General features: G+C 39.1%; 1 protein-coding gene across 2 annotated transcripts in view; it reads right to left on the bottom strand.

The window, feature by feature from the left end:
* galk2 (galactokinase 2) overlaps positions 1 to 27,765 on the bottom strand; it is a 113,230-nt gene that overhangs the window by 69,465 nt on the left and 16,000 nt on the right. For both annotated transcript variants that reach the window (XR_009508350.1, XM_059952723.1), the window contains exons 2-4: positions 27,314 to 27,402; positions 21,357 to 21,480; positions 17,833 to 17,923 (exon numbers count right to left, since the gene is read on the bottom strand). Coding sequence is in view for 1 of the 2 variants with exons in the window: in XM_059952723.1 (XP_059808706.1) it covers positions 17,833 to 17,923; positions 21,357 to 21,480; positions 27,314 to 27,402 (304 nt within the window). In the remaining variant the exon portion in view is untranslated. The remainder of the gene's footprint in view (positions 1 to 17,832; positions 17,924 to 21,356; positions 21,481 to 27,313; positions 27,403 to 27,765) is intronic.

Raw genomic sequence — 27,765 nt, 5'->3', positions numbered from 1 at the left:
TTCTGCAGAGCAACACATACAAAATGCCAAAGAAACTCAGCAGACTAGGCAGCATCTATAGAGGAGAAACAGCCAGAAGCCCCAACAGAATGGGGCGGGAGTGGGGGAAACAAGAGGCCAAATGCAGATTGGAAGAGCATCACCTCATTTTCTCTGGGTTGTCCCCAACCTGATGGTATAAACGTTGCAGTAATCTGCATCTAACGTGTAGTAACCACTCTCCTTTGTTCCCAACACCTTTTTTGTATACCCCCATTCTGATGGCCCTCTCCCTTTCTCTTCGTCTCTCCTGCCCATCACATCCCTTGGTTTCCCGCCCTCCTTTATTCCATGGTTCACTGTTCTCTCTTATCAGATTCCTTCTTCAACACTTTACTTCTTCCACCTATACACACCCATCTTCTCACAACCTTCACCCTCCCCCATCATCTGGACTCAACTATTACCTGCCAGCTTTTCCTCTCTCCATTCCCCCTCCCACTTTCTTATGTTGGCTTCTCCGTATCCAGTCCTAATGAAGGGCTCTGTCTGAAACAGTGACTGTTTCCTTCCATAGATGTTGGCTGCCCTGCTGAACTCATCCAGCACTTTTTGTGTATGTTATTCACTATTTCAGTGTTTCCATCTTTCACCTTTAGTACATTTTTATTGTGATTGAATAGACTGTTTTTCTGTCTAATACAGTGAGATCAAAATGTGTATTTGGAAAGGTCCCCTCACTATAGGAAGGATGTGGAAACCACAGAAAGGGTGCAGAGGAGATTTACAAGGATGTTGCCTGGATTAGGGAGCATGCCTTATGAGAATAGGTTGAGTGAACTCGGCCTTTTTTCCTTGGAGCGACTGAGGATGAGAGGTGACCTGATAGACTCTTTCACGTCCTTGCATCACACCTGTCTGGAACATTACTGTGACAATGAGAGAGATTGGGATCTTTGCTGAATTCAGCCTGGTGGGATAACTTCAAAGGAATTCCTGGGATATCCTGCATCATAAATTCAGTATATCCTTAGATTTTTATAGTGAGTCACTATTAAAACTAATATTTTATACACTATTTCAAAGTTCAAACTAAATTTTATTATCAATGTACATATAAGTCACCATATATTACCCTGAGATTGATTTTCCTGTAGACATACTCAGCAAATCTTTGGAACAGTAACTGTAACAGGATCAAGTAAAGATCAACCAGAGTGCAGAAGACAACAAACTATGAAAATACAAATATTAATAAATAGCAATAAATAACAAGAACATAGGATAATAAGCTAGAGTCCTTAAAAATAAGATTGTTGGTTATAGTAGCGTTTCAATAATGGGGGGGGGGGGTAAGAGAGTGCAGTTATCCCCTTTTATTCAAGAGCTCAATGGTTGAGGGGTAGTAACTGTTCCTGAACTTGGTGCGAGGCCTGAGGCTCCTGCAGCTTCTATCTGATAGCAGCAGAGAGAATAGAGCATGAACAGGATGGTGGGGATTTCTGATGATGGATGCTACTTTATTACAACAGCGTTTCCTGTAGATGTGCTCAATGGTAAGGAGGGCTTTACCCATGATGGACTGGGCCGAATCCACTACCTCTTGTAGGATTTTTCCATACCAGGCTGTGATGCAGCCAGTCAATACACTGTCCACTATAGTGTCAGTGTTTTAGATATCATGCTGAATCTCCACAGACCTCTAAGGAAATAGAAGAACTCTCGTGTTTTCTTTGCAATTGCACTTATGTGCTGGGTCCAGGAAAGGTCCTCTGAAATAGTAACACCCATGAATCTAAAGTCGCTCTCCACCTCTGATCCTCCAATGAGGACCTTTGGTTTCGCTCTCCTGAAGTGTACAATCACTTATACCTCTGAATTCACTGGCAACCTAGTATATAAATACATGGATATATCTGCTGATACATTTGATCCACAGAAATACAGTTGAAAAATATTGGCTTCTCTTTGGCAAATTGACTAGTATGCACAAAAGCAGATCAAATATAGTACAATAAATAGCTGTTCTATCAATCCCTTAATCATCACTTAGCTAATGACGACATATAAACTGTGTCAGCAAATGACTTTTTTAAAATTACTGTTCGCTAATGTTTAGTGTGGATTCTACCAGACCAGACTGCAAAATAAATCGTCATGCTGTTTGTTCAAGTAAAGATGGAATAACTGCATACCAAGGATGCAAAGAGAGAATCTGCCCTCAAAATTAATGCAGCACTCAGTCAATTATGTAAAAAGAAGTCACACCCTTAATGATATTGAAGGAAAAGCCTTGAGAAATTCCTGTTATTCATACTGGGGAAAAAAGAAAAATACCATTGCATGTCCTTCATCATAAGCCCCACAAACAATTACCAGTTCTAATCAAACTTATGGATCTCTTGAAGTAGCTGGAGATCAAAGTGTGGCTGGAAATACAGACAGCTGTACAGACCAAGCCTGATCAAATGTTGGAGGTGTTGTGGAGGGCTGTCAGAGGTTACAATGGGACATTGATAGGATGCAAAACTGGGCTGAGAAGTGGCAGATGGAGTTCAACCTAGATAAGTGTGAGGTGGTTCATTTTTTGGTAGATCAAATATGATGACAGAATATAGTATTAATGGTAAGACTCTTGGCAGTGTGGAGGATCCGAGGGATCTTGGGGTCTGAGTCCATTGGACACGCAAAGCTGCTGTGCAGGTTGACTCTGTGGTTAAGAAAGCATATGGTGCATTGGCCTTCATCAACCGTGGGATTGAGTTTAGGAGCCAAGAGGTAATGTTGCAGTTATATAGGACCCTGATCAGACCCCACTTGGAGTTCTATGCTCATTTCTGGTCCCCTCACTATAGGAAGGATGTGGAAACCATAGAAAGGGTGCAGAGGAGATTTACAAGGATGTTGCCTGGATTAGGGAGCATGCCTTATGAGAATAGGTTGAGTGAACTCTGCCTTTTTTCCTTGGAGCGACGGAGGATGAGAGATGACCTGATAGAGGTGTATCAGATGATAAGAGGCACTAAACATGTGGATAGTCAGAGGTTTTTCCCAGGGCTGAAATGGCTGGCACAAGAGGGCACAGTTTTAAGGTGCTAGTAGGTACAGAGGATATGTCAGGGGTAAGTGTTTTTTTTTGTTTGTTTTTTTACACAGAGAAAAGTGAGTGCATGGAATGGGCTGCCAGCGACGGTGGTGGAGGCAGATACGATAGGATCTTTTAAGAGACCCCTGGACACGCGCATGGAGCTCAGAAAGATAGAGGGCTATGGGTAACCCTGTGTAATTTCTAAGTTAAGGACATGTTCAGCACAACTTTGTGGGCCAAAGGTCCTGTATTGGATTGTAGGTTTTTTATATTTCTAAAAACAGAAGAGCTCTGTGGAGTGTAATGGGAAATGCATGTAGTACATGGCTGGGAGTTAGAGACCATGGCATCACTGAAAGTGGGAGCAGATTAATGGCTAGGAGCCAGAACTTGGGACAAAAATGGGGCCAGGTTTGTGGACAGACAGCAGCAGAGACAGGGTTGGATACGTGAACAGTGCATGGCCAAGGATAAGATCAGATGTTTGAATGAATAGCATCGGGGTCTCTCTTCCGGCTTTCACAGACATTTGCACCACACACTGCACCCGCAAAGCTAACAGTATTGTGAAGGGCCCCACACACCCCTCACCAAACTCTTCTCCCTCCTGCCATCTGGCAAAAGGCACCGAAGCATTCGGGCTCTCACAACCATACTGTGCAACAGTTTCTTCCCCCAAGTCATCAGACTCCTCAATACCCAGAGTCTAGACTGACATCTCATTTATTATTATACTGTAATTTCTCCTCTACTGTGCCTATTGTCTTGTTTATTAATTATTGTACTGCCCTGCACAGTTTTGTGCACTTTATGTAGTCCTCTGCAGGTCTGTAGTCTAGTGCAGTTTTTATGTTGTTTTACATAGTCTAGTGTAGCCTTGTGCTGTCTTACATAGTCTAGTGTAGTTTTTGTGTTGTTTCATGTAGCACCAGGGTCCTGGAGGAACATTGTTTCATTTTTACTGTGTACTGTACTAGCAGTTTATGGTTGAAATGACAATAAACTTGACTTGACTCTTGTTTAGGTGAACAGCCGAAAGCCAGGGGTTAGCACTACACCAGACGAAGTATAAGGAGTAGTCAAAAAACTGGGAGTTGAGGGGAGGAAGGAAACTCTAGGAATTTAGTTAAAGAGGACCTGAGGAGATGAATGGTCAAGGTAAGAATTGGCCGGGTGAAACACAGAGGAGAAAGTGTGCTGAAGCACCTTTATCCCAGTCAAACACGTACATCTCTAAGAGATTTAGAGTGTGGGTGGCACAATATGTGCCAACAAAGAATAGTGAGCAATAATCTGTGGTAATATGGTTCCCACATTGAAGTAATTTTGTCAAAGTAGTCCCCACATGTTAAACAGTGAAGACCACCAGCATAGGATATCACTACTAGAGCATCTAATACAAATTCCAACAGCAACATCTGTTTGTTCCCCCACCCACTTTACAAAGATTAAGCACGAGGCTGTTTTCTAAGTCACCCTGTATTTGGCTCATTCACAAATTATGTTATAAAGCAACTGACCCAAATCTGGACAAGGTCAGTAATAATGTCTAATTTAGGCTGGCTAAAGGAAGTTATTTTTACAAGTATGAAATTATGACCACAGTGTAAAAGAAAATACCTAGCATCTTGACTTAAACCTCAAAATCACCTCCTTCATCAAGATTCCTACCATCAAGAATCAGAAATATAACTGGAATAGCCATGTCAATATTGTGCCTGGCCTATTTCATTGCAATCAATCTCTGTCATCAACCAAGCTCAAGTCAGCACTATGATAAATACTACTGATACAATCACACAATATCCAGGCAAAGCAGTTTGTTGCCCTCATCCAAAAAAAAATATAAGATCAATTTTCCGTAAATTGAATTGCTTAATTCCAAGATAATGCTGGAAAACAATTCAATAACTTACTCCACATTTATTGGAACTGCTTTGGATATTCAAAACGGAATTGTCGAAACATTAGACACCATTCATTTGATCCACACAAAAGCACTGAACCACCACTTCATCCAAGAATGAATCACTCAGTTTGCCCTTGTCAGACCATTTCTGCTTCACAGCATACAATGACTGACAATTCTATTCTAATGGACCAGATGTCATAGGGTCTATCTCAATGCATGGAGTTGCCACCAATGGTACATACCAACTAGCACTTTTTGTTCATTGAAAAATACCAAGTCATGGTAGTTCTGAACAGCAAATGTGCCTTAGGAGTAATATTTTTAGCTTCAAGTCTGAACTGAGTTGGCACCTTTTGTCAGCTTGCTGTTAGTTATATAAATAGATTAATTGAATTTAAACACATGAAAAAATATGCATAAAACTCATGGTCCTAAAAATGTATAGTCAGATTGAGAATCAAACTTATCACTGACATATGTTGTGAAATTTGCTGTTTTGCGACAGCAGTACAGTGCAATATGTTCTATGTTCAATACATAAAAATAGAAAAAAACTGAAAATTCGCATGAAAAAATATAAGTGTAATAGTTAAATTAAATAAGCAGTGCAAAAAAAATGTAAAAGTGGTGAGGCAGTGTTCATAGGTTCAACATCCATTTAGAAATCAAATGACAGAGGGGAAGAGACTGTTCCTGAATCATTGAGTATGCCTTCAGGCTTCTGAACCTCTTTCCTGATGGGAGCAATGAGAAGAGGGCACATCCTAGGAGAAGGGGTTCTTAATGATGGACACTGCTTTTTTGAAGCACTGTTCCTTGAAGATGGGCTTCTGCCCATGATAGAATTGACTAATTTTACAACTCTCTGTGGCTTACTTCAATCCTGTGCAGTAGCCCCCTCCCCCCATACCAGATGTTTTGATGCAGCCAGTTTGAATGTTCTCCACAGTACATCTGTAGGAATTTTCAAGTGTTCTAGTTGACATACCAAATCTCCTCAAACTCCTAATGAAATATAGCTGCTGCCTTGCCTTCTTGATAGCTGCATCAATATCTTGGGACCAGGTTAGGTCCTCAGAGATATTGACATCCAGGAACTTGAAATTGCTCACTTTTCCATTTCTGATCCCTCTATAAGCATTAATGCATGTTGCCTTATCTTACCCTTTCTAAAATCCACCAATTCCTTGGTCTTACTGATGTTGTGCAAGGTTGTTACTGCGATACCGCTGAACTAGCTGATATATCTCGCTTCTATACACCTCTTATCACATCTGAGATTCTGCCAACAATGGTTGTATCATCAGCAAGTTCACAGAAGGCCTGAACTGTGCTTAGACACACAATCATGGGTGTAGATAGTGTAAAGAAGTAGACTAAATGCACATTCCTGAGGTGTGCCAGTGTTGAGTGTCAACGAGGTGGAGATGCTATTTCCAATCTGCATAGATTGTGGTCTTTCAGTTAGAAAGTCAGCGATCCTGTTCAAGAGGGAGGTAGAGGTCCAGGTTCTGGAGCTTCTCAATCAGAGTTGTAGTAATAACTTGTGCTAACAAATACAGTGGATTCTGGTTAATTGGGCCCTCAGTTAATCAGGGCAGCCACATACTTGAGACACTTCTCTTCGGTGGTCCGTTCACAGATCCAACGACAGAGGGAAACAAGCTGTTCCAAAAATGTGAAGCTTCAGGCTCCTGTACTTCTCCATGATGGTATTCATGAGAAGAGGGCTTGTCCTCTGGGATTGGGATCCTTAATGATGGCTGCAGCCTTTTTGAGGCACTGCCTTTTAAGATATCCTTGATAGTGGTGAGGTTACTGCCCATGTCAAATACTTAACTTTTTTTATAGGCTCCCCAATCCCATCCAACCGAGGGGTTGGCATTCCTGTTCAAGTCCTTCATGTTACAAAGGAGTGAGATACAAAGTACAACTGGCTCCACTCTTCAGCACGTCTTAATTTTTCTGCTGGACTCTATGTGACGTTAGCCACAAAGCACCAAGACCCATTTAATTAAGGAATGACTTGCCATCAGCTCTGAAGGGACCTATCAGTTAACAACATGATTATAGTTAGCAATCTAGTCAGAATAGATTTGCCATTTGGTAAAATTGTGAACAATTCTTATGTACCCATTCTGATCATTGACATCATTTTCTTCCTCATTTATCACCTTTTAAATTTAAAAAGATAATTTAAAAGTCACTTAGGTAGCCACAGTTTATCTTATGCTTCTAATCATCCTAATTAATGGGGCTTACCACAAGCAATTGAGTATTCATCTCCAAAATGAAAAATGGATGGAAAGAACTTTTTAGGTTCGGCTTATTTTTAATCTTTGTAACCATATTCCAGAATCTAGCCAGTTATTAATCTGCATAATTGTTTGTTAAATTCTATGCACTGCATTTTGTCCACCCTTGAGTAAATTGAATGCATGAATTTGTTATACATTAACAGAGCAATAGAGTCGTCCAGCATGGAAAAAGGAAAGATCTCACATGCTTGAGGCCATGCTTGCTACTCTTAACCTCCACCTTTCCAAATGTAAGTATATTACATCTCTCAAAGTGCTTTCCATAAACTTACCTATCTTGTACATAGGCTAATGGGTCTAGAATTACAAAGTCTATCCTTACTGCCCTTAAGTAAAGGCACAATATTTCTTATCCTTGGTCTTCTGGCACCTCACCAAAGCATAGCAATGCAGCAGAAATCTCAGTCAGGGATCCTACAATTTCATACATCTCATCTGAACTTGGAGATCTGTCCAGCTTCATACATCTAGATACATGCAGCATCTTTTCTACTGTAATATGAACTGCTCCCAAAGCATCTCCACTAACTTTGCCAGATTCCTAAGTCTTCACATCTCTCCCCATGATAAAAAAGAGGAGAAATAATTGTTGAGATCTCTGCTCAAAAGTAAGATCCAACAGTCCAGAAAGTCTTCCCATCTAGTAACAAAGCCCTGAACCTGCTAGATTAATGGAATTCTGCTGTACTCAAAAATTTATTGCCTGGTGTATCCTAAAACGAAAAAACACACTTCACTATTCAAAGCTAGAATTCTTTTTCATTGTCTTGGAATCACTTTGTATTCATTTATTTGCACTGCTGTTGGTAATAAGCAGGATCACCAATGCACAGAAGAGACTAACATTGTTACAATGTCTGATAATAAAATGTATAATATATGTAGTTTTTGCAAAACAAACAAAATGCTGGAGCAACTCAGCAGGCCAGGCAGCATCTATGGAAAAAAGTACAGTTTTTCTGACCATGACCCTTCAGCAGGACTGGGGAAAAAAGATGAGGAGTCAGAGTTAGAACGTGGGGGGAAAACATAAGTTGATAGGTGAAACCGAGGGAGCCAGTGAAGTAAAGAGCTGGGAAGTTGATTGGTGAGATATAAAAGGCTGGAGAAAGGGGAAACTAATAAGCAGAGGACAGAAGGTCATAGAAGAAAGAAAAGGGTGGGGGCAGAGGGAGGCAATGGGCAGGCAAAGATATAAAGTGAAAGAGGGAAAAGGGGATGGAGAATGGAGAAGTGGGGGGCAGTACCAGAAGTTCTAGAAATCAATACTCGTGCCATCAGGTTAGAGGCTACCCAGATGGAATGTAAGATGATGCTCATCCAACCTGAGCATGGCTACATCGCAACAGTAGAGGAGGCCATGGATTGACATGTCAGAATGGAAATGGAATTAAAATGGGAGATCGCTGAGACATCACGCTTTACCTGGCGGATGGAGTATAGGCGCTCAGCAAAGTGGTCTCCCAGTGTACGTTGGGCCACACCGGGAGCACCGGACACAGTAGATGACCCCAACAGACTCACAGATGAAGTTTTGCCTTACTTGGAAGGAATGTTTAGGTCTCTGAATGGTAGTGAGGGAGGACATGTTGGGACAGGCGTAGCACTTGTCTGCTTGCAAGGGCAAGTGCCAGGAGGGAGAACAGTAAGGAGGGACGAATGGACAAGGGAGACGTATAGGGAGGGATCCCTTCAGAAAGCGGGGTAGAAGGAATAATGTGCCTGGTGGTGGGATCCCGTTGGAGGTGGCAGAAGGTATGGAGAATTATATGCTGGATGCAAAGGCTGGTAGGATGGTAGGTGAAGACAAGAGGAACCCTATTGCTGGGTGGAGTGGCAGGAAGATGGGGTGAGGGCAGATGTGCCTGAAATGGAAGAAATGCAGTTGAGGGCAGTGTTGATGGAGGTAGGGAAGCATCTTTCTTTGAAGGAGGTGGACATCTCCTTCGTTCTAGAATGAAAAGCCACATCCTGAGAGTAGATGTGGTGGAGACAGAAAAGTTCAGAGAAGGGGATGTCATTTTTACAAGTAACGGGGTGGGAAGAGGCATTCTTCAGGTAGCTGTGAGAGTCAGTGGGTTTATAATAGACATCAGTAGATAAACTGACAGCAGAGATACAGACAGAGAGATTGAGAAGGGGAGTGGTGTCAGAAATAGGCCAGATAAATTTGAGGGCAGGGTGGAAGTTGGAGACAAAGTTGATTAAGTTGACAAGTTCAGGAAGCAGCACCAATTCTGCCATCGATGTAGCACAGGAAAAGTCGGGGAGTGACACCAGTGTGGGCTTGGAGCATAGACTATTTCCACATAGGCAACAAAAAGGCAAGTATAGCTGGGACCCACGCGAGTACTCATGGCAACACCTTTTGTTTGAAAGAAGTGGGAGGAACCAAAGGAGAAATTAGTGAGAGCGAGGACAAGTTCTGCTAGACAGAGGAGTATGGTGGTGGAGAGGAACAGGTTGTGTCTCGTGTCCAGAAAGAAACAGAGAGCTTTGAGATCTTCCTAGTCGGGGATGGAGGTGCATAGAGACTGGACATCCTTGGTGAAAATAAGATGCTCCAGGCCAGGGAACTTGAAATCATTGAAAAGATCAGGAGCGTGTAAAGTACCACGAATGTAGGTAGGAAAGGACTGAACCAGGGGGATAAAACTGAGTCAAGGTATACAGATATGAGTTCAGTTGGATAGGAACAAGCTGAAACAATGGGCCTACCCAGACAAACAGGTTTGTGGATCTTGGGTAGGAGGTAAGAAACAGGAGGCTAGGGGTGTGGGAAACTATGTGGTTGGAGGTTGTGGATGGGAGGTCCCCAGAGCTAATAGATTGGTGATGGTGTGGGAGACAATGGCATGGTGCTCTTCAGTGGGATCCTGTTCAAGGGGTAAATAACAGGAGGTGTCTGACAGTTGTCACTGGACCTCATGAAGGTGGAGGTCAGTCTAGACCCAAAACATCAACTGAACTTTTCTCCATAGATGCTGCCTGGCCTGCTGAGTTCCTCCAGCATTTTGTGTGTGTTGCTTGAATTTCCAGAATCTGCAGATTTTCTCTTGTATGTAGTTCTTGACAGTTTCTCATTCAAATTTAAAAAAGCTAATTTTCTAATTTGCTCAAAGCAGTGATTGAAAACTAGGGCAAAACGACCTAACACATTGCCATGACTTAAAACAAAGATGGAAATGATTATTCTGAAACAGTTTTTAAATATATAAATTTCAGCAGTTCTGACAAATGAAATTCAACCCCATGTTATTAAAAGTAATTTTTCATTGCAGCAATTTCTCATTTCATTCTGCTTTGTACATCCAACACTCTTTCAAAACTAAACCTCTGATAAAATGTTGAAAAATAAAAAAAACTAAAAATGCAAGAAACCTAAAATAACCAATTAACCAACTATTCTGAACTCCCAATATGTTAGCATCTGGTTGTATTTCCTGCCCTCTCTTTAAACTAACCCCAGTTGTATTTCATTTTCTTCTGCTAAACTCACCAGTTCTGTTTCCCATGTTTCCCTACAAAGATCACCAGATCCCATTAAAATTCAATGGGCTCCTAGTTCCCTCACATCTTTTACACTTAGTGAATTAATTGGAAAATATGTTAGAATATTTTGTAACATCTAGAAACTGTGCTAGGTTTTTAACAGCTAACAGCTAATAATCCAGTAAGGTCTCAAGCATGACAGCTGATTGGAGTTTTACTATGCTTGAAGACTAAGCAATAAGATAAAATATAGTACTAAATCTAATTCTGGAAAGAGGCAATCTAAAAACTATGAATAGCTTTCATGGCTTTTTAACATATTAGTTTGTGGAAACAGCTTTTAAAACAGCTGAGACAGTAATTATACATCAAAATATATAATTACTGTCTCAGCAATCATTGTTAGTAATGAATTCCATAATGTAACTACAACCATGAAAATACATTTTTAATGTTTACTGTCATCCCAGTGACAAATGAAACTATTTACCATCTTGTAATTTCATATGTTTATCTTATGAATTTATTTTGCAGTCAATTCTTTTTATATTATTATTCCTCTCTGAGACTTGTGGAGCATCAGGCGACAACTCTGCTGTTCCTTTAACATTTTGTCTGCCTTTTTGAGGCCGAGCTTGATGCTCAATCCAGCACAGATAGAAAGCATGCAAGGAGCCGGCCAGATTCAAACAACTCGCCTCAAAGTCTGATGATTATGTCACTACACTACCGGCCCACAGGGTTTTTATATAGTTCCCAGATTATATATTCTGGACAGTTCAAAATATTCCAATTACATCTTAACTAGGAGTAGTTTCATTTCAGCATCAATTCCTCACATGCAAAATATAGTTTATTTATACGTCCTTCCTCACCTACACTACCACCTTTAATTCACCAGATACATATTTCACTTAAAATCTTACCAAATGAACTGTCTTGCCCTAATTCTACACCTAAAGTGTGTACAACACATACAAAACGCTGGAGAAACTCAGCAGGTCTGTCAGGATCTATGGAAAAGAATGAACAGTCAATGCTTTGGTCCAAGACCCTTAATCAGGAATGGAAATCCAAGGGGAAAGAAGAATAATAAGGTAAGGGGAGGGAATGGACTACAAGCTAACAAGTCATTGGTGAAACCAGGTGAGGGAGAAGATGGGTTCATAGGACAGAGGGGATAAAGTAAGAAGCTGGGAGGTGATGGGGAAGATGTAAAGGTTTCCCGAGATTAGCTGTTTTCACTGATCTGCCCATTCTACAACTGATTTTCCTTACTTGCTTGCTTTCTTTCTTTCTCAGTCTTGATAGAGTCTTTAGCCAGAAATGGAAACTCATTTTCTCATTCCACAGGTATTGCCTGTCCTAAATGCTTCCAGCAGCCGCAGATTTTCTTGTAGTCCTTTCTTCTTGCTAAATTGTACTGGTCTTGGTCTGCTATCAACTATTTCAGTAAACTTCTTTTCTCGAGTTGTATTAGAAACAATCAGATTTCTGTACGTTCTCTATCTATATTATTATTAAAAATTTTTCTCTCCCCACTCATAACTGCCTGATCTGCCAGGTATTTCCTACAGTTATGGCTTTGTTTTTTTTATCTGCTTGGTGGTCCTCATTAATCTAATAACTAGATAATTTTTTAAACAGTTCATCACCAAAGCCATTCTCTCTCATCTGCTCGTTAATTTAAAGCTAAGCATTTTTTTACTCTTTCTCAATTCAGATAAAGGGTCTTTGACCTGAAATGTTAACGGTGACTCTTTCCACAGATGCTATCTGACCTGCTGAATAGTTCTAATATTTTCTGTTTTTACTGGACCAGAGACAGAAGCATGTGATGAGAAGAGAGGCCAGCTCCATCATCAAGACAGCACTTCATTTGACACCTAAAAGGTGGAGAAAACACGGGAGACAAAAGACAACAGGACCATACCATAAAGGCAGAAATGAGGACCCTGAACCACACATGGGGCACAATAGAGAAGATGGCCAAGGACAGAGAGAGATGGAGGTCCTTCATTGCTGCCCTAAGTGCCAGCGGCATAATGGGCAGAAAGGAAGTAAATAAGAGACAGAAGACTCGTTCTGTTACCTTTCTACTCTGTTGAGACTAATGGCAAGCTCTAAATAGCAACTTTTCTCTAGGTGGTGTGGTACAGAGGCTCTGTTTCTGCCAGACAGACATTCACAGCTGGTAAAGCTATGTGACCGTCCAAGGCATTTAAACATTATTTTTTAAATGTCTTGGACTTACAGAGATATGTAAAACATTAATATTGAAATAAATAATTTAAAACATTAAGTCAACAGATAAATGCAAAAATCATTTCAGATTCCACTCAAGGTGGGATGAGAGTCAGAGAAGTGATTTCCCCAGTGCAATGCTCAGACATCCCAGCAAAACCAAATCTTGCTGTTGCATTCCATGTGGAGTCCAAAGGTAGGCAAACTAGTAGATTCCAACCTGCGCATAACTGTCAGCTGTCCCAAATTCTCTGCAATTCTGTGAAAATTTGGGACTCAGTACACTTTGAAAGCTAGCAATTCTTTTCAGGACTGTACACTGATTTAGCAGGATTCTTCTGGAAAGCCTACATGGTGTGACAATCCATAATGCAATTTTCCATGCCATCCAACTTAAACATTAGCAGCACAGTTTAGTATATGTTCGGCACAACTTTGTAGGCTGAAGGACCTGTATTGTGCTGTAGATTTTCTATGCTTCTATTGTCCCTACTATGCCAGAGTTTACAGCGTGTATCATAAATGTTCAGTCATATATGGCAGTAAACATAGAACACTGCACAAAAATTCACATTTTTTCTTTGATCCTAATTTTACTTTCTGCCATCAAGCCAATTAAATAGATGACGACATTATCTATTGTTCCGTAAGCCATCATTTTTACATCACCTCTTGCCTATACTTTACCCAGTGCTTTAATTATAAGATGTACCATTCTCAATCACTTCTATGTTCACACCCGCCCTAATTTCACCAACCCCAACAGAAACCCTTAATCTTTTGACAGCCTTATGCAAAATTATTATCACAGACTTCTGATCCACCTCTTATCTTACACCCATTATCAAGAACAGCATAACTTGCAAAGTGTCATTGGGAAATTAACAGTGTGGTACATTTGCATTTCCAAAAGGTGCCACACTGGAATTTACTGTTCACTGTATTGATAACAATACTGTATACTTTGGAATAGATAGAATATCCTCAGTGGCCTCATTATTGGATACTTCCTGTACCTAATAAAGTGGCCACTGAGTGTATATTCATGGCCTTCTGCTACTATGGCCCATCTACTTCAAGGTTTGACATGTTGTGTATTCAGAGATGCTCTTCTGCACTTCACTTTTGTGACTTATGGTTAGTTGAGTTACTGTCACCTTTCTGTCAGTTTGAACCGCTCTGGCCATTTTCCTCTGACCTCTCTTATTAACAAGGCATTTTTGCCCACAGAACTGCTGCTTACTGGATGTTTTACTTTTTGCTTTTTTTTGCAGAATTCTCTGCAAACTCTATAAATTGTTGTTCGTGAAAATCCCAAGAGATCAGCAGTTTCTGAGATACTCAAATCACCTCATCTAGCTCCAACAATCATTCCACAGTCAAAGTCACTGAGATCACATTTCTTCCCCATTGATGTTTGAGCTGAACAACAACTGAACCTCTTGATCATGTTGCATGCTTTTATGCATCGAATTGTGGCCACATGATAGGTTGATTAGTCATTTGCATTAAAGAGCAGGTTTACGGGTGTACCTAATAAATTGGCCACTGAGTGTACTTCCAAACTGATGGAAAGCATTATACGGATAAGTGAGTCATTTTCAATTGGCAGTATGTAATTACTGAGAAGCCACAGGGTTCAGTTTGGGTTCTCAGCTATTTAAAGTCTACCAAAATGACTTGGGTGAAGACATCAAGTGTTTTGTATGAATGTTGAGCTTGAAAGTAACTTATAGGGAGGGCATAGAGTTCCTGTTAAAGCTATAAACTATAAGCTAAAAGCTATAAGTGGTTAAGTGAGTTTATAGTAGATAGCACATCCTGTGGAAAAGTAATAAGTACTTACCGTAGATTCCGGACTACAGAGCGCATCTGATTAAAAGCCGCAAGCTCTAATTTTAGAAAGAAAATCAATTTTGTACTTGTACAGGCCACAACGGATTTTAAGCCGCAGGTGTCCCACGTTGTAATATGAGATATTTACACAGAAAGATATTACACGTGAGGATTTTTTAACTTTTAATTAAATCCATATGGTAACATAAACAAATATATATTGCAAATGCTTTTTTTCGAATAGTGCCTGTAACACAGCTACTTTTAAATATACATACGTATCGGTAACACACAAATTATGTTGCGTATACTTTTTTACTGAACAGTGCACGAACAACATTCCAATATCTCCTAACGACTGGTAAAAAAAATATATATACTGCAGCCTACCAGGAAAAGTTATTGATCGCCTTCTTCATCTTCCTCCTGTGCACTAAAACCATCAAAGTCCTCTTCTTCAGTGTCCGAATTGAATAAAACCTCAGGATCTCGTCACTCACTTCAGTCTCTTCGTTGTCGCTCTCACTTGAGCGCACGCGGTCCTTTTCATCACGCAGCAGTCCAGCCTTTCGAAACCCGCTGGTGATGGTGGATGTTGTGACACGGCTCCACGCATTTAGGATCCACTGGCAGACTTGAGTTAAAGATGCTCTTCGCATGCGTCCTGTTTTGGTAAAGGATTTCTCGCCGCTTGTCATCCAAGCCTCCCACTCAACGCGCAGCGCCACTTTAAATGCCCGGTTCACGCTGATGTCCAGTGGCTGCAAATACTTCGTGGTGCCCCCAGGAATCACAGCTGGAATTGAGTTTGTACTCTTGATGGCAGCTTTCACTGAACTTTCATTGTCAGCCACTTAAAAAACCACCATCGGTGGAAGCTTTAGTCCGGATGCTGTGCAGCTCAGAACACGTAAAATGCGTTCTCTCATGGCCACTTGTTTTCAGTGTGATGGACGAGTCACCTTTTTTTATTAACAGTCCGAGTGAGAGGCAGGTGAAACGTCAAAGGTACTTCATCCATATTTATGATATCATCTGGCCCGATGGAATTCTCCGCTATCTTTGTTTGAGTGAATGTGCGGAAGTTAGCAAGCTTTTCCTCGTGGTCGGGAGGGAGCTGCTGACACAGAGTCGTGCGTACCCTGACGGACAGGCCTTTTCGTCTCATAAATCTAAAACACCACGATGGCCCACCTCTAAAATCTTCTATTTTCATTTTGGTGGCGATCGCTTTAGCCTTCAGTCTGATCTGCACGGTGGAAACACCGCGGCCGCCTGCTCTCTGTGTGTTAACCCAGTCTTCAAGAAAGTTTTCAAGTTCGGGCCATCTGCTATGATTACCTCTGAAAGCTTTTGTCGTCTTTTTGCATTGACTCAGTTCTTCACGCTGGCGTCTCCACCGTCTCAACATCGATTCATTTATGCCAAGATTATGTGCAGCAGCTCGATTTCCTTCTTCAACCGCCAGATTGATCGCCTTTAACTTAAAAGCTGCATCATATGCTTTTCTTCGAGTGTTTTCCATGTTGATGAGGGTGAGTACAAATGACTGATTTACAATAATTTAATTGTGAAAGTGCGCTTGATTTATCGTACAATTTCATTGGACCTCTGTGAACTACTCATCAATTTTATTGGTCTACTGTTACGAGGCAAAATGTTTTTGGCGGCATGAAAAAAAAACGTGCATTAGCCGCACCGTAGCCGCAGTGTTCAAAGCGTGGGAAAAAAGTAGCAGCTTATTGTCCGGAATTTACGGTAATTACTTTTGGTAGGAAGAGTAGAACAGTAGGATTTTATTTAAATAAGACAATTGAATGCTGGTGTTCAGATTCAAAAAAACAAGTAAAATTAGTATGCAGTACTCCAACCAATTAGAAATGAAGATATAACATTAGCCTCTATCACATGGTTTGTTGTGGTTCCTTTCGCACCTTGAGGCTCATCAACGGCAGTCTTGCTACTTCTTTAGCATTTGTGTATTTTATTTTAATGGGATGAGCCGCTAGCTGCTTGACCCAGCACTCAACATGCTAATGCTCAACCCAGCACAGAAAGAAAGCATGCAAGGAGCTGGCTCGATTCGAACCCGGGACCGCTCATCTCGAAGTCCTGTGTAGATGTACTACACCACCAGCCAGCCTATTGTACAATAATTGAGTCCAAGAGTAGGTGAGATTTTCTCCAAATGGACAGGATTTCCGTGAAATCTGTGTACAGTATTAAGACTCTCCACTACTTCAAAAGGCAAAGAATGTCTTTCTTCATTTATGGAACAATATTCCTGCCTTGGAAATAATGCAGAGAACCTATTTCAGATTTATTCAGGATAAAGGTGAATTGGTCAGTATAGAGACGAGGAAGAATTTATTCTCTTAAATGGTCATGAATCTTTGGAATTCTGTACTCCATGGAACTATGGATGCTGGCTCACGAAATATGTTTTAGTCTGAGATTTGTAAACTGCAGACAACATACAGGAAAGTGGAGATGTTGCTACAATCAGTTCAGATATGGTTTTAGTGAATGACAAAACAAAGTCAAGAGGGCAAATAGCCTACTTCTCTTTGTTAAATTGAGGGACAGGAGAACATTGCTGAATTTATTTAAAATATTGTCTTGGAATCCCTCTTGTTCACTTGAAGCGCAGGTGTAGCCTTGGCTTAACAATTCATTTGAAACACATAATGTGGACATACACAGTACTCCGTCCTACATTTTGTACTGAAATTTCTGGAGTAAAACTTAAACTTAAGAGATGGGAGTGTTACCAGTGTGCCACATGTTACATCTTAACCGCAATGTGTAACAACAGTACAAGTTATCTCTTTTATGCAACTACAATCAAATGTCTACCAGCATTAGCTTTAATAAACTTCTCAACATTGATGTTAGCTTACTGCATGCAAAAACTGGAATTTCTTTTAAAATGATGTACAGGAACAATAATAATTTTACCTTACCTGAATTCCTTTAAATCCACAAAGAAAGTAGTATTGCCAAAGCGGTTTGGTCATATCAATGTGGATGTTATCTATATGAACGTTATAATCCCTGCAAAAATAAAGAGCATTGTTGAAGTATATCAATGAATAACTAATTGCTGCCACCTGTTGGTTAGAAGCAAAAGTTACCAACACCTCCATCTTTGTCCAAATAAATGAAAAAGTAAAATTCAGTTAATCCAACACACTGGGATGTTAATGGTGCTGGACTGGCAGATTTTTATAGTATGTTATTTCAATAACCACTGCAACACTCATTGTGTCAAGGACGACTACAAGCATCAGAACCCAGCAAGGTAAATTCATTGAGAACAATTAGGTAGTGGGTTAGCAGTGTTGCATTGTAAATCCATTTGATGGACCACCAACTCAATATATAAAAACAATTAACAATTTAAAAGCGATTGCATATTTTAAAATAGATCACCTGTCATATAATCTATCATGCAGCCATATGAGCCTTACATCGTCAACTATTTTAGCAATGCTTGTTAAGCTTTATTATTTAATTTCAATAATTTTGAAATGGGGTAACTTGCAAGTATTTAGAAGTATTCAACCCAAAAGTTCCTAACATCTTCCTGAGGCTTCCCAAGAAGAGACTAGAAAAACACACCCAGTGCAATCTCACTATATACTCTAAAAGATCTACAGGGTCTAATTATCACATTAAGATTCATCTTTCCCCAATGAAACAATGAACATAAAAGGAGAATTTGGAAGGTGCAATGCATTATTTTTAGTTATGTTATACTTATTGTTTTTTTTCTTGTACATATAAACAAAAGCTGACCGTAAAAAGAACATACTAACAATTCTTAAAAGTACCTTAGAATGATCAAATCAAGAACCATCTCATGTTGACAAATCAAATATCCACTTAGCAAAATGAGAATGTGTCATTAAGAGAGTAACAAAGATAAAGGAGAAAGAAAAATCATGATTATTTGCTCTGAAATTACCCAAAAAGTATTTTCTCTCACAGGATCATGAATATTTGAAAAAAATCAGTAAGAGAGTTTCTAAACACTCTTTAACAGATGTAGATAGATATTTGCTAAGCAAGAAGATGAGTGACAAAACTGAGTGCAGGGTTGAAATACACACACACAGAAATATATAGATATATCTATGATTGTATGTCCATAGAAGTGATGCTAGGCTATACATAAGGTAACTGGTAGGAAATATAAAGTGGTGGTGGAGAGAGTGGGTGGAGGTGTTGATTAGCCTTACTTCTTGGGGAAAGTAGCTGTTTATTGAGTTTGGTGTTCCTGAAGTAGATGCTACATAGCCTCTTCCCTGATGGGAGTGATACAAGCAGTTCATAAGCACGGTGGGTGAGACCCTTCATTATGTTACTGACCCTTTTCCAGCACTGCCCTTGATGGTGTTGGTGATACATTGGACAGTTTTGACTATCTTTCCTGTCTGCTCCAGTGCAGCTTTTGTACCAAGCCGTGATGCAGCTTGTCAGGATGCTCTCTACTGCACATCTGTAAAATGACATGAAAATGGATGTGCAAAGTCCAGCTCTCCTAAACCCCTTCAGAAAATAGTGTTGTTGATAAGCTTTCTTGACTGTGTAGGGTGCGTTCTGGAACCATGAGAGATTGTGTGCTGTGCGCACTCTCCCAGGAATTTGAAAGTGCTTGCAGTTTTCACTGCTGTGCTGCTGAAATAAAGGGGGGGGGGGGGGGGGGAGGTTGCAGTGAGTGTGAGAGTTCTCCTGAAGGCGATAATCATCTCCTTCGTCTTGTTGACATTAAGGTAGACAATATTTGCCTGGTACCATGCTTTGAGCTTTTCTACTTCCTTCCTGTAGGCCATTGTTGCTGTCTTCGGCGAACTTGATGTGATTGCCTGGGTGTTTGGCCATGCAATCATGTGTGAGTGGCTGTAAATCCTGATTATCTGAGGCTGTTGCTTAGGAAGTTCAACAACCAGCTGCACAGTAGTGTACTGACAAGAAGGAGTAAGAGTTTGTTTGCCAAGGTCTATGGAACAATAGTGTTGAATGCAAACTGAAATACAGAAACATCAATTTAACACAAGTTATCAGCTTATTAGATACAAGAACAGACTTAAGGGGCTAACTGTCCTATACTGGATATTTGTAGACTCGACAAATTGGTCATATTGATCTGAGTGATCAGAGCAGGCAGCTCGGTCCTTGATTTTTCACATTTCAGAATAGGAGGTGTAAGTGTTACCAAATAACCCAAACTCTTAAATTGACCTCCCATCATTCTGAATAGACAAATAATATTAACCAGTAATTTTCCTAAAAACAGAAATATCTCCCTTCATTAGTTACCACCCACATTTATTGGCTAATTTCTTGATTCTTTTGTTGGCATTCCTTTATGTTAAAAATACATCTACAGCATTTAAAAAATATTATCTTTTTACAGCAAACAGATAGCTAACCTGGCCCATGAAAATACTAATTAAAATTTCTCCCCCCTCTTCAGTATGAGGCCTCATTTAAAATTGTCATCTGAACTTGAAGCTGTGAACAAAAACCAGTTATTATGACAAAATTGTAATATAATTAGTTGGCTCTGCAGTAACTACCAAATCTGATGCACATAATTAGGAAATTCATTAATTCCCAATTTTTGAATTATCTAATTTTGCAGAAACTCTAATTCAGCAGGTATATAAACAATGTACAAAATATCACTGAAGATGGAATTTAACAAGTTGCTAATCATGTTGTCCATAGACACTGCTTAAATTTAGAAAGAGTCTACTATATCTTGTTAACTATACTACTTGGTGTTTGCTGGGTAAAATGTAATAGTAGTAACTAGGGCTGAGTAGCTTTTCCAGGAAGCAGCAAAAGTAGGAAATGGGTACCTAGCTAAGCAGAGCAAACTATACTTAATAAGAAGTCAGTAGTTTAAATAACATACATTAAATAGCACAAATTATATAAATTCATTTACCACTTAAAAATGATGCAAAAATAAGCCATTAATACTGCATATGCTAAATCACAACCATTTCTGAATCACTTCTTAACACGTTTTTACCTCATTCCTAGAGATAGTTTTTAAACTAAGTATCATTACTGAATTGCTTTTATCTTCTCCACACCATACATGATTCATTCCGAGACATCTGTCAGCTGATTTTTGTTATCTCACTGCTCAGAGATCTACAACAGCAAACTAAAGTAATATGTCACCAGTTTTTCTTCCTCCCTCCTTTTGGCACTTATTCTAAAAGCACAGCTTTGATTGACAATATACCTCATGAAAAACTTAGAGGTTACAACCAAGATCTCGGTAACCCTGTGGTGTGTGCTGCTGTGTATAAAGATTTTTATAATTTTAAGTGTTAACTTTAAACATATCTGTACAGAATTCAAATTTAACACTATCAAGATATTCCAATAAACACAATGCTCCATCAAGAAATTGAAATGTAAGCTGCAGTAGTTCTCTTTCATTCTTGTTTCAAATTAAATTGCTTACAGGTACAGAGGGTTAGTGTTTGCCAGCTGAATTATATTTGTTTGTGTAGGGGTGACAGCTGCCAAGATATCTTGCTCTAAAGCCATTGGAAGCACAGCATAGCCACAATAATCAATGTGTTCACCTGAAAAAAGAGAGATAATTAAAATTATCTTCATGCAAGCATTTCATAACATATGTAAGGAATTGCATAAACTATGCAAATAAAATCATATTTTAAAAAAACTTACGAGATTTTATATTAATTAACATTGAAAATGAATATTCTCTATCCCATTAGATGATAAAGCAGAAACAAAACAAGGTTTACTATCTCACATCTATCAGCATCATCCTATTTAAGTAGCCACTGTTTAGGTATACCTCCTGGTCACAGCCATTACATTGCTACAATATAACTTGATCCTGTCCTTTTACATGTTTCTCAGTAGTATGATTAGAAAGAGATCCTGGTTTGTATCCTTCCTTCAGGAATGAGCATGCCAATTGGTGAATAAAACCATACAGATATGAGATCATCTGATACATCACAAACCAAGAATCTAGGTGTTCTGCATAATTCAGCAGGGATTACAGTTGTCCACTATGCCATTGTACTAAAGTGAATTACAACTTAACATTTGGATCATAAAGTACTGCATGTTGAAATTTAGTTATGTAGTTCAAAGTGTTATCCTAATGCGGATAATTATAACAATCATTTGCATGTGTTAGCGTGGCTTGACATGCTGAATAATAGTTTTTGAACCATCCTCACTGAATTGCCTTTGTGGTTGTGATGTGCAACCATCTAACTTTCATCTTTTCCAAAAGACAGTACAAAATTCACATTTTATACTGTTCTTAGATTCTGCCTTTGGCTCCAATAGAATGTTCAAAGACATCAGTGTGTCAAGCAACACCAGTGGAGGCAAAAGATGTACGCTAACATTTTCAGTCTAGACCCCACATCAGACTTGATGTAGGGTCTCAACCTAAAACATTACCACACCTTTGCTTGCACATATGCTGCTTATTGAGTTCTTGTTGTATTGCTTTTGTTTCACATTCCAGTCTCTTTAACTTTAAAGAATCAACAGTACAATAATGTAGAGCTAACCATCTATTCAAATTTATTTAATTTAGGTATGAAATTCATCAGCTTTAGCTCATTGCTTACTATTCTTGTTTGCCCTGAGTTCAAGATCTATTGTGGGATATGACCACATATGACACCTCAGTGAAATATTAATTAGGTGCTGTATTACAGGAGTCATGCCTTTTTGGTATTAAATTTAGGTCCCGTTAACATCTTTGGGTTAAAGTAAAAAATCTCACTTTTTTTTAAACTAATTACAGAAGAATTTTTCTGGTATACTGACTGGCACTTATCCCTCAGCAAACACAACCAAACTCATTCAGATGATCAAGTCAAGTCGCTTTTTATTGTCATTTTGACGATAAACTGCTGGTATAGTACACAGTAAAAACAAAACAATGTTCTTCCAGGACCACGGTGCTACATGAAACAACACAAAACTACACTGAACTACGTGAGACAACTCAAGGCTACACTAGGCCATGTAAAAACAACACAAAAATGACACTAGACTACATACCTACACAGGACTACATAAAGTGCACAAAACAGTGCAGGGCAGTACAATAATTAATTAATTAATGAACAAGACAATAGGCACAGTAGAGGACAGATTTCAATATAATAATAAATAATGTAGATATCAGTCTAGACTCTGGGTATTGATGGCTTGGGGGAAGATCATTTATCTTATTGGTATTTGCAGTTACAGTATGTGCTACAAACTTACTGACATGTTTTCCTCACATTATATTAACAAGCAATGCACTTCAAAAGCAATTAATTTGCTATAATATACTTTGGAATCATTTGCAATTAGACAGACTTTCTATCATCTATAATTATTTCACATGTCTTTGTGGACTGGCAACATTTAAATAAATACATAATGCATCAATACTAATTTTGCTGAGAATAAACAATATTTAAAAAATGGTACTGATATCAACCATTCACAATAATTATCATTAACTTTTGTTAACTTTGGCACATTGGGTATTTGCAAATATTTACTTTTAAGCAACATGAGTAGAGAATTGGCTCTGATGATTTACTGTGTCTGATGGCAGTGGCACGAACAGGGGAGAGTAGTCCTGCCAGTTAAAACGAATATCAGGGGAAATAACCACCATCTATCTCAGTGCATTTTTCCATGTAATGCAGGACAGATGGTATCTACCAGTTTACCTCATCCATTCCCAGCATCCAGAGACCTTAATAGCCCTTCAAGGTAAAGCAGAAATTCACTTGCACTTCTTTGAATTTAATGCATATTGTTCAGTGATTGCAAGGTGGCCTGCTTTGTAAATGGCTTGTATTCGATCCATAAGGCTGACACTGAGCTTCCCATTGTGTGCCACTTTAATTCTCCATCCCACTAGCTCTTTGGTCTCTCATCTTACAGCTCTTACATTGTTCCAATAAAGCCTACAGTACACTTGAGATATAGGTATTCATCTTCCGTCTAGACACATGGTAGCCCTCAGGACATCATACCAAATTTGATTATTTCAGACAACCTGTTTGTCAGAATTTGCCATCCAGCACAAGCTCAACTGTTTTTTTCTGCCCCCAAATTTGCCACCATTATTTGCTGAGTTTTTCCGACTTTCTTTTTTATATATTTCCAGCAGCTGATGCTTTCTATATCTCAGAGCTGCAATTTTCTTTTTTTTACTTTCTTCTATAGTTTGTCCTCAGTCACTGTACACTAATTAGATTTACTATCAAATTAATTATGGTTAGCAAGTCTTCCCCATCTTCTCTCACACAACACCAGGGGTCTTTGTGTAACCTAGATTCTCCTGGTCTCCACCCTGTCACAGACATTCCTTTTGTTCTCTGTATCCTTGCCTTTTGTCTCCAAGTTAACACATGCTAATTTTCTTGCTTTTCCAACTTCTAATTGATACATGGCCTTTTCTTTTTACAGATGATTCCTTATCCAAGTTTGTCGTTTTTTAAAAGATTTTCAATCTGAATTTCTTTTTCATTGATGGGTAAATGAAAGCAGGAAACGATGATGATAGGGAACCATTGCAGAGTTACTGTGGGGCTGAAATGATTGTTCCTTCTGCAACCACCCCACCCCCCACACATTTTCTTTTTTCTCTTTCTCTCTCTCCCCCCCTCTCCCTCTCTTTCATTAACCATATCTATATTCCTTTGTGATAAGTTTGTTTGATTCACTGGCATATGCTTACCATGGTTGTCATTGATTTTACAAGGACTAGATGGTATAAGCAATAAATTAGATCAGTATACTGAGGAACTGATTAAGGAAAAGGCTATTTTTGATTTAGTACTGTCTAACAAAAATTGATTCATTGCAAATCTTGTAAATGGGGGCCTTGAGCTAAAAGATCAGTCATAACCTTGAAAAATGCCAAAGAAGGTGTGAAGGGCCAAGCAGATGACTCAGAGTTGCACAGTCATATAATACAGAAACAACTTTTCAGTCCACCGCATCTGTGCTATCAATTACCCATTTACACTAATCCCAGTTACCAGCACCTTTACCATATCCTTCTCTCTCTCTGAGGGTTTTAAGGTATTTCTGTAATGTTGTGATTGTATCTGCCTCCCCTACCAACTGAGGCAGTATGTTTCAGGTTCCAAAGATCCTTAAGTTCACAAAAAAGTCTACCTGAGATCCCCTCTAAAGTTCTTACTCTTTATTCTAATCATATGCATGTTCTCTCATTTTTGACACATCTGTTATGGGGAAAAGCCTTTTGATGTCTCCCATAATTTCAAGTCAGGCCTCTTCCATTACAACAAAATCAAATCCTGTGTCTCATCTATCCCAGGCAGTACCTAGGACATCCTCTCTTATTACTGCAGTAATTTACTTAATCAATATTGCAAGGGCACCTTTTTTGGTTTATTTTCTCTCTCACACACACACACACACACACACACACCTGTCACACTTTCAGATCTGATATTTTAGAATGTTTTTCCCTTTCAAACATGGCTTTGTGATGACTACAACATCATATTCCCATGTATTGAACAATGCTCTGTAATCTGCTTTACCACTCAAAAATCCTTGAATTGAAATAAATATTTATTCTTTCCTTTCTCCCATATAACTTATGCCCATTTCTGCTCTGCCTACTGGACTGATTTAGTTTCCTTTTGATCTTTGACTGCATCACCCTTCTGTACCCCATTCCACTGCTAAATTAATTCAAACTGTCCCCAAGAGAACTGGAAAACCTTTCCACAAGGATACTACTCTCACTTTAATTCAGATGCAATCTGACCCGAGGGTCACCTTCCCAGAAGCAGACCCTCCAAGATATCTCAAGCTGTCCCATCAATATCATTCCACTAGCCACATATTCATCACACTGATTCCAGCTTCTACTTCTTATGCTCTTATGTACCACTTAATCAAATGCTACATTGATGTCACCTCAGTAGATCTCTGAATTTCATCTCACCTTCAAGGCTGAAATGCAATGCAGTACCACTTCATCACAGTGAACAATGGAGACACAAGAGACTAGAATCTGGAGTAACACACAAAATGTTGGATGAACTGAGTGAGTCAGGCAGCATCACCTGGAAGAGGCTTGACCTAAAACATCGACTGTCCATTTCCTTCCACACATGCTACCTAACCTGCTGAATTCCCCCAGTGTTTTGAATGTGCAAACAATTCTCATTAGGGATTTGCATCTTAAATTGCTCCCTTGTTTCTTCCATTGTTTTAACCGTTTCTCATCTGACTAAGGTCCTTATTTACTACACATTAACTTTCTAAAATCAATTTTGCCTCTCACCCTTCCTCTCTTATTGGTCTTTCCTTAAATGGTAGCTCAGAATCATGCCTAAATTGTTTTCTGGATGCTAATTGTTACCAAATAACCTACAATCTATCCTAATGCAATTGCTGTATTTCTTGGACTGTGTGAACTCATGTTCAGAACTCCTTGTTAACTTCCCATCTTGCCTACCTGCCCTCAAAGTATATATTTCAAGATTTGGCTTGTTAACTTCCTTATTGATATTCTGAGCAATTCCATGTATGCTTTTCCCTGTGTCCTTTGTTTCCACTAGCCCTGCACTTTTTAAAAAACATATTACTCCTTATAACCCTTTTTAGCTCTAGAAGTATTTATACTATTTTTATCCCTTTTTTTGACCATTCCTTATCTTTTAGTTTAGTCCAGTAATTTCATACCATACATACTACTTACATGTCAAGACCTTTCTGTGACCATTTTGAAAGAAATTGGTAATATAGCAAATCAATTTCACTTACTTATTTTCTGGTCTTAAATAAATTTAAGCATGCTGTAACATACACAAAATGCTGGAGGAACTCAGCACGTCAGGCAACATCAATGGAATTGAATAGAGTCGGCATCTGGGCCTGACCCTTCAACAGGACTGGTCCTGTCCCAGATCCAAACCTGATGAAAGGACTCGACTCAAAATGTCAACTCTTTATTCCTTTCCATACATATTACCTGACCTGCTGAGTTCCTTCAGTATTTTGTGTGTGTTACTCTGGATTTCCAGCATCTGCAGAATCTTGTGTTAACCAAGCTGTTATTGAATGCACAAGGATCACTGGGGCAAGTTATAAAGATGTATAATTCAAATCATTTATTTTAATTTAAAATACTTTTATTATTTATCACTGTAATGCTAAAATTATAAAATACAACGCTATGGTAAAGTTGTTACTCAAGGTTTATCAACAAACTGTACAGAGCACAAAAATGCATTATTATATTATGTTGAAGTTGTGGATGCTGTTTAAACATGTGGCAAAATAGCAAAGCCATCCTATTGCAATTAAATGTGAGACAGTAAAATAAATTTTAAAAGTTGTCAATAGTTTGCTCAAAATTCATTCACATACCAATTAAATTGACTCGACCAGGAGCTCGTGCATAAAATGCAGGTGGCGTGCCATATTTTGAAATAAAGGCTTCCTTTAATTTTGTAAACCTGGCAAAGTAATAACAAAACATAAATGCTTTTTGCAATGGTTAGGAGGCAGGAAAAAATCATCATATTAAATTATGAGTAAAATAGAAAAACTAATATCACAGTAAATAAATGCAGCAAACTTCTAGAGACGAACAAATTCTCCAATGAAACAGAAAACGCTGAAAAAGAACAGCAGGGCAGGCATCATCAGTGTAAAGAAAAACAGTTTAAATTTAAGGAGCAGGACCTTTCATCAGAACTGGGAAAGAAAGAAACATGTTACACCAGACAGCAGAGAAAGTGGTAAAGGGAAATAGATGAAATAATGGGAATTTCCCATTAGGATGCCTGACATTTTAATTCACCATTCCAATCTCTGTC

This window comes from Hypanus sabinus, chromosome 28 (assembly GCF_030144855.1).
Source record: "Hypanus sabinus isolate sHypSab1 chromosome 28, sHypSab1.hap1, whole genome shotgun sequence".
Taxonomy (NCBI): Eukaryota; Metazoa; Chordata; class Chondrichthyes; order Myliobatiformes; family Dasyatidae; genus Hypanus; species Hypanus sabinus.
The sequence above is the reverse complement of the archived record's forward strand: the minus strand, read 5'-3'. Positions and strand labels throughout refer to the sequence as shown.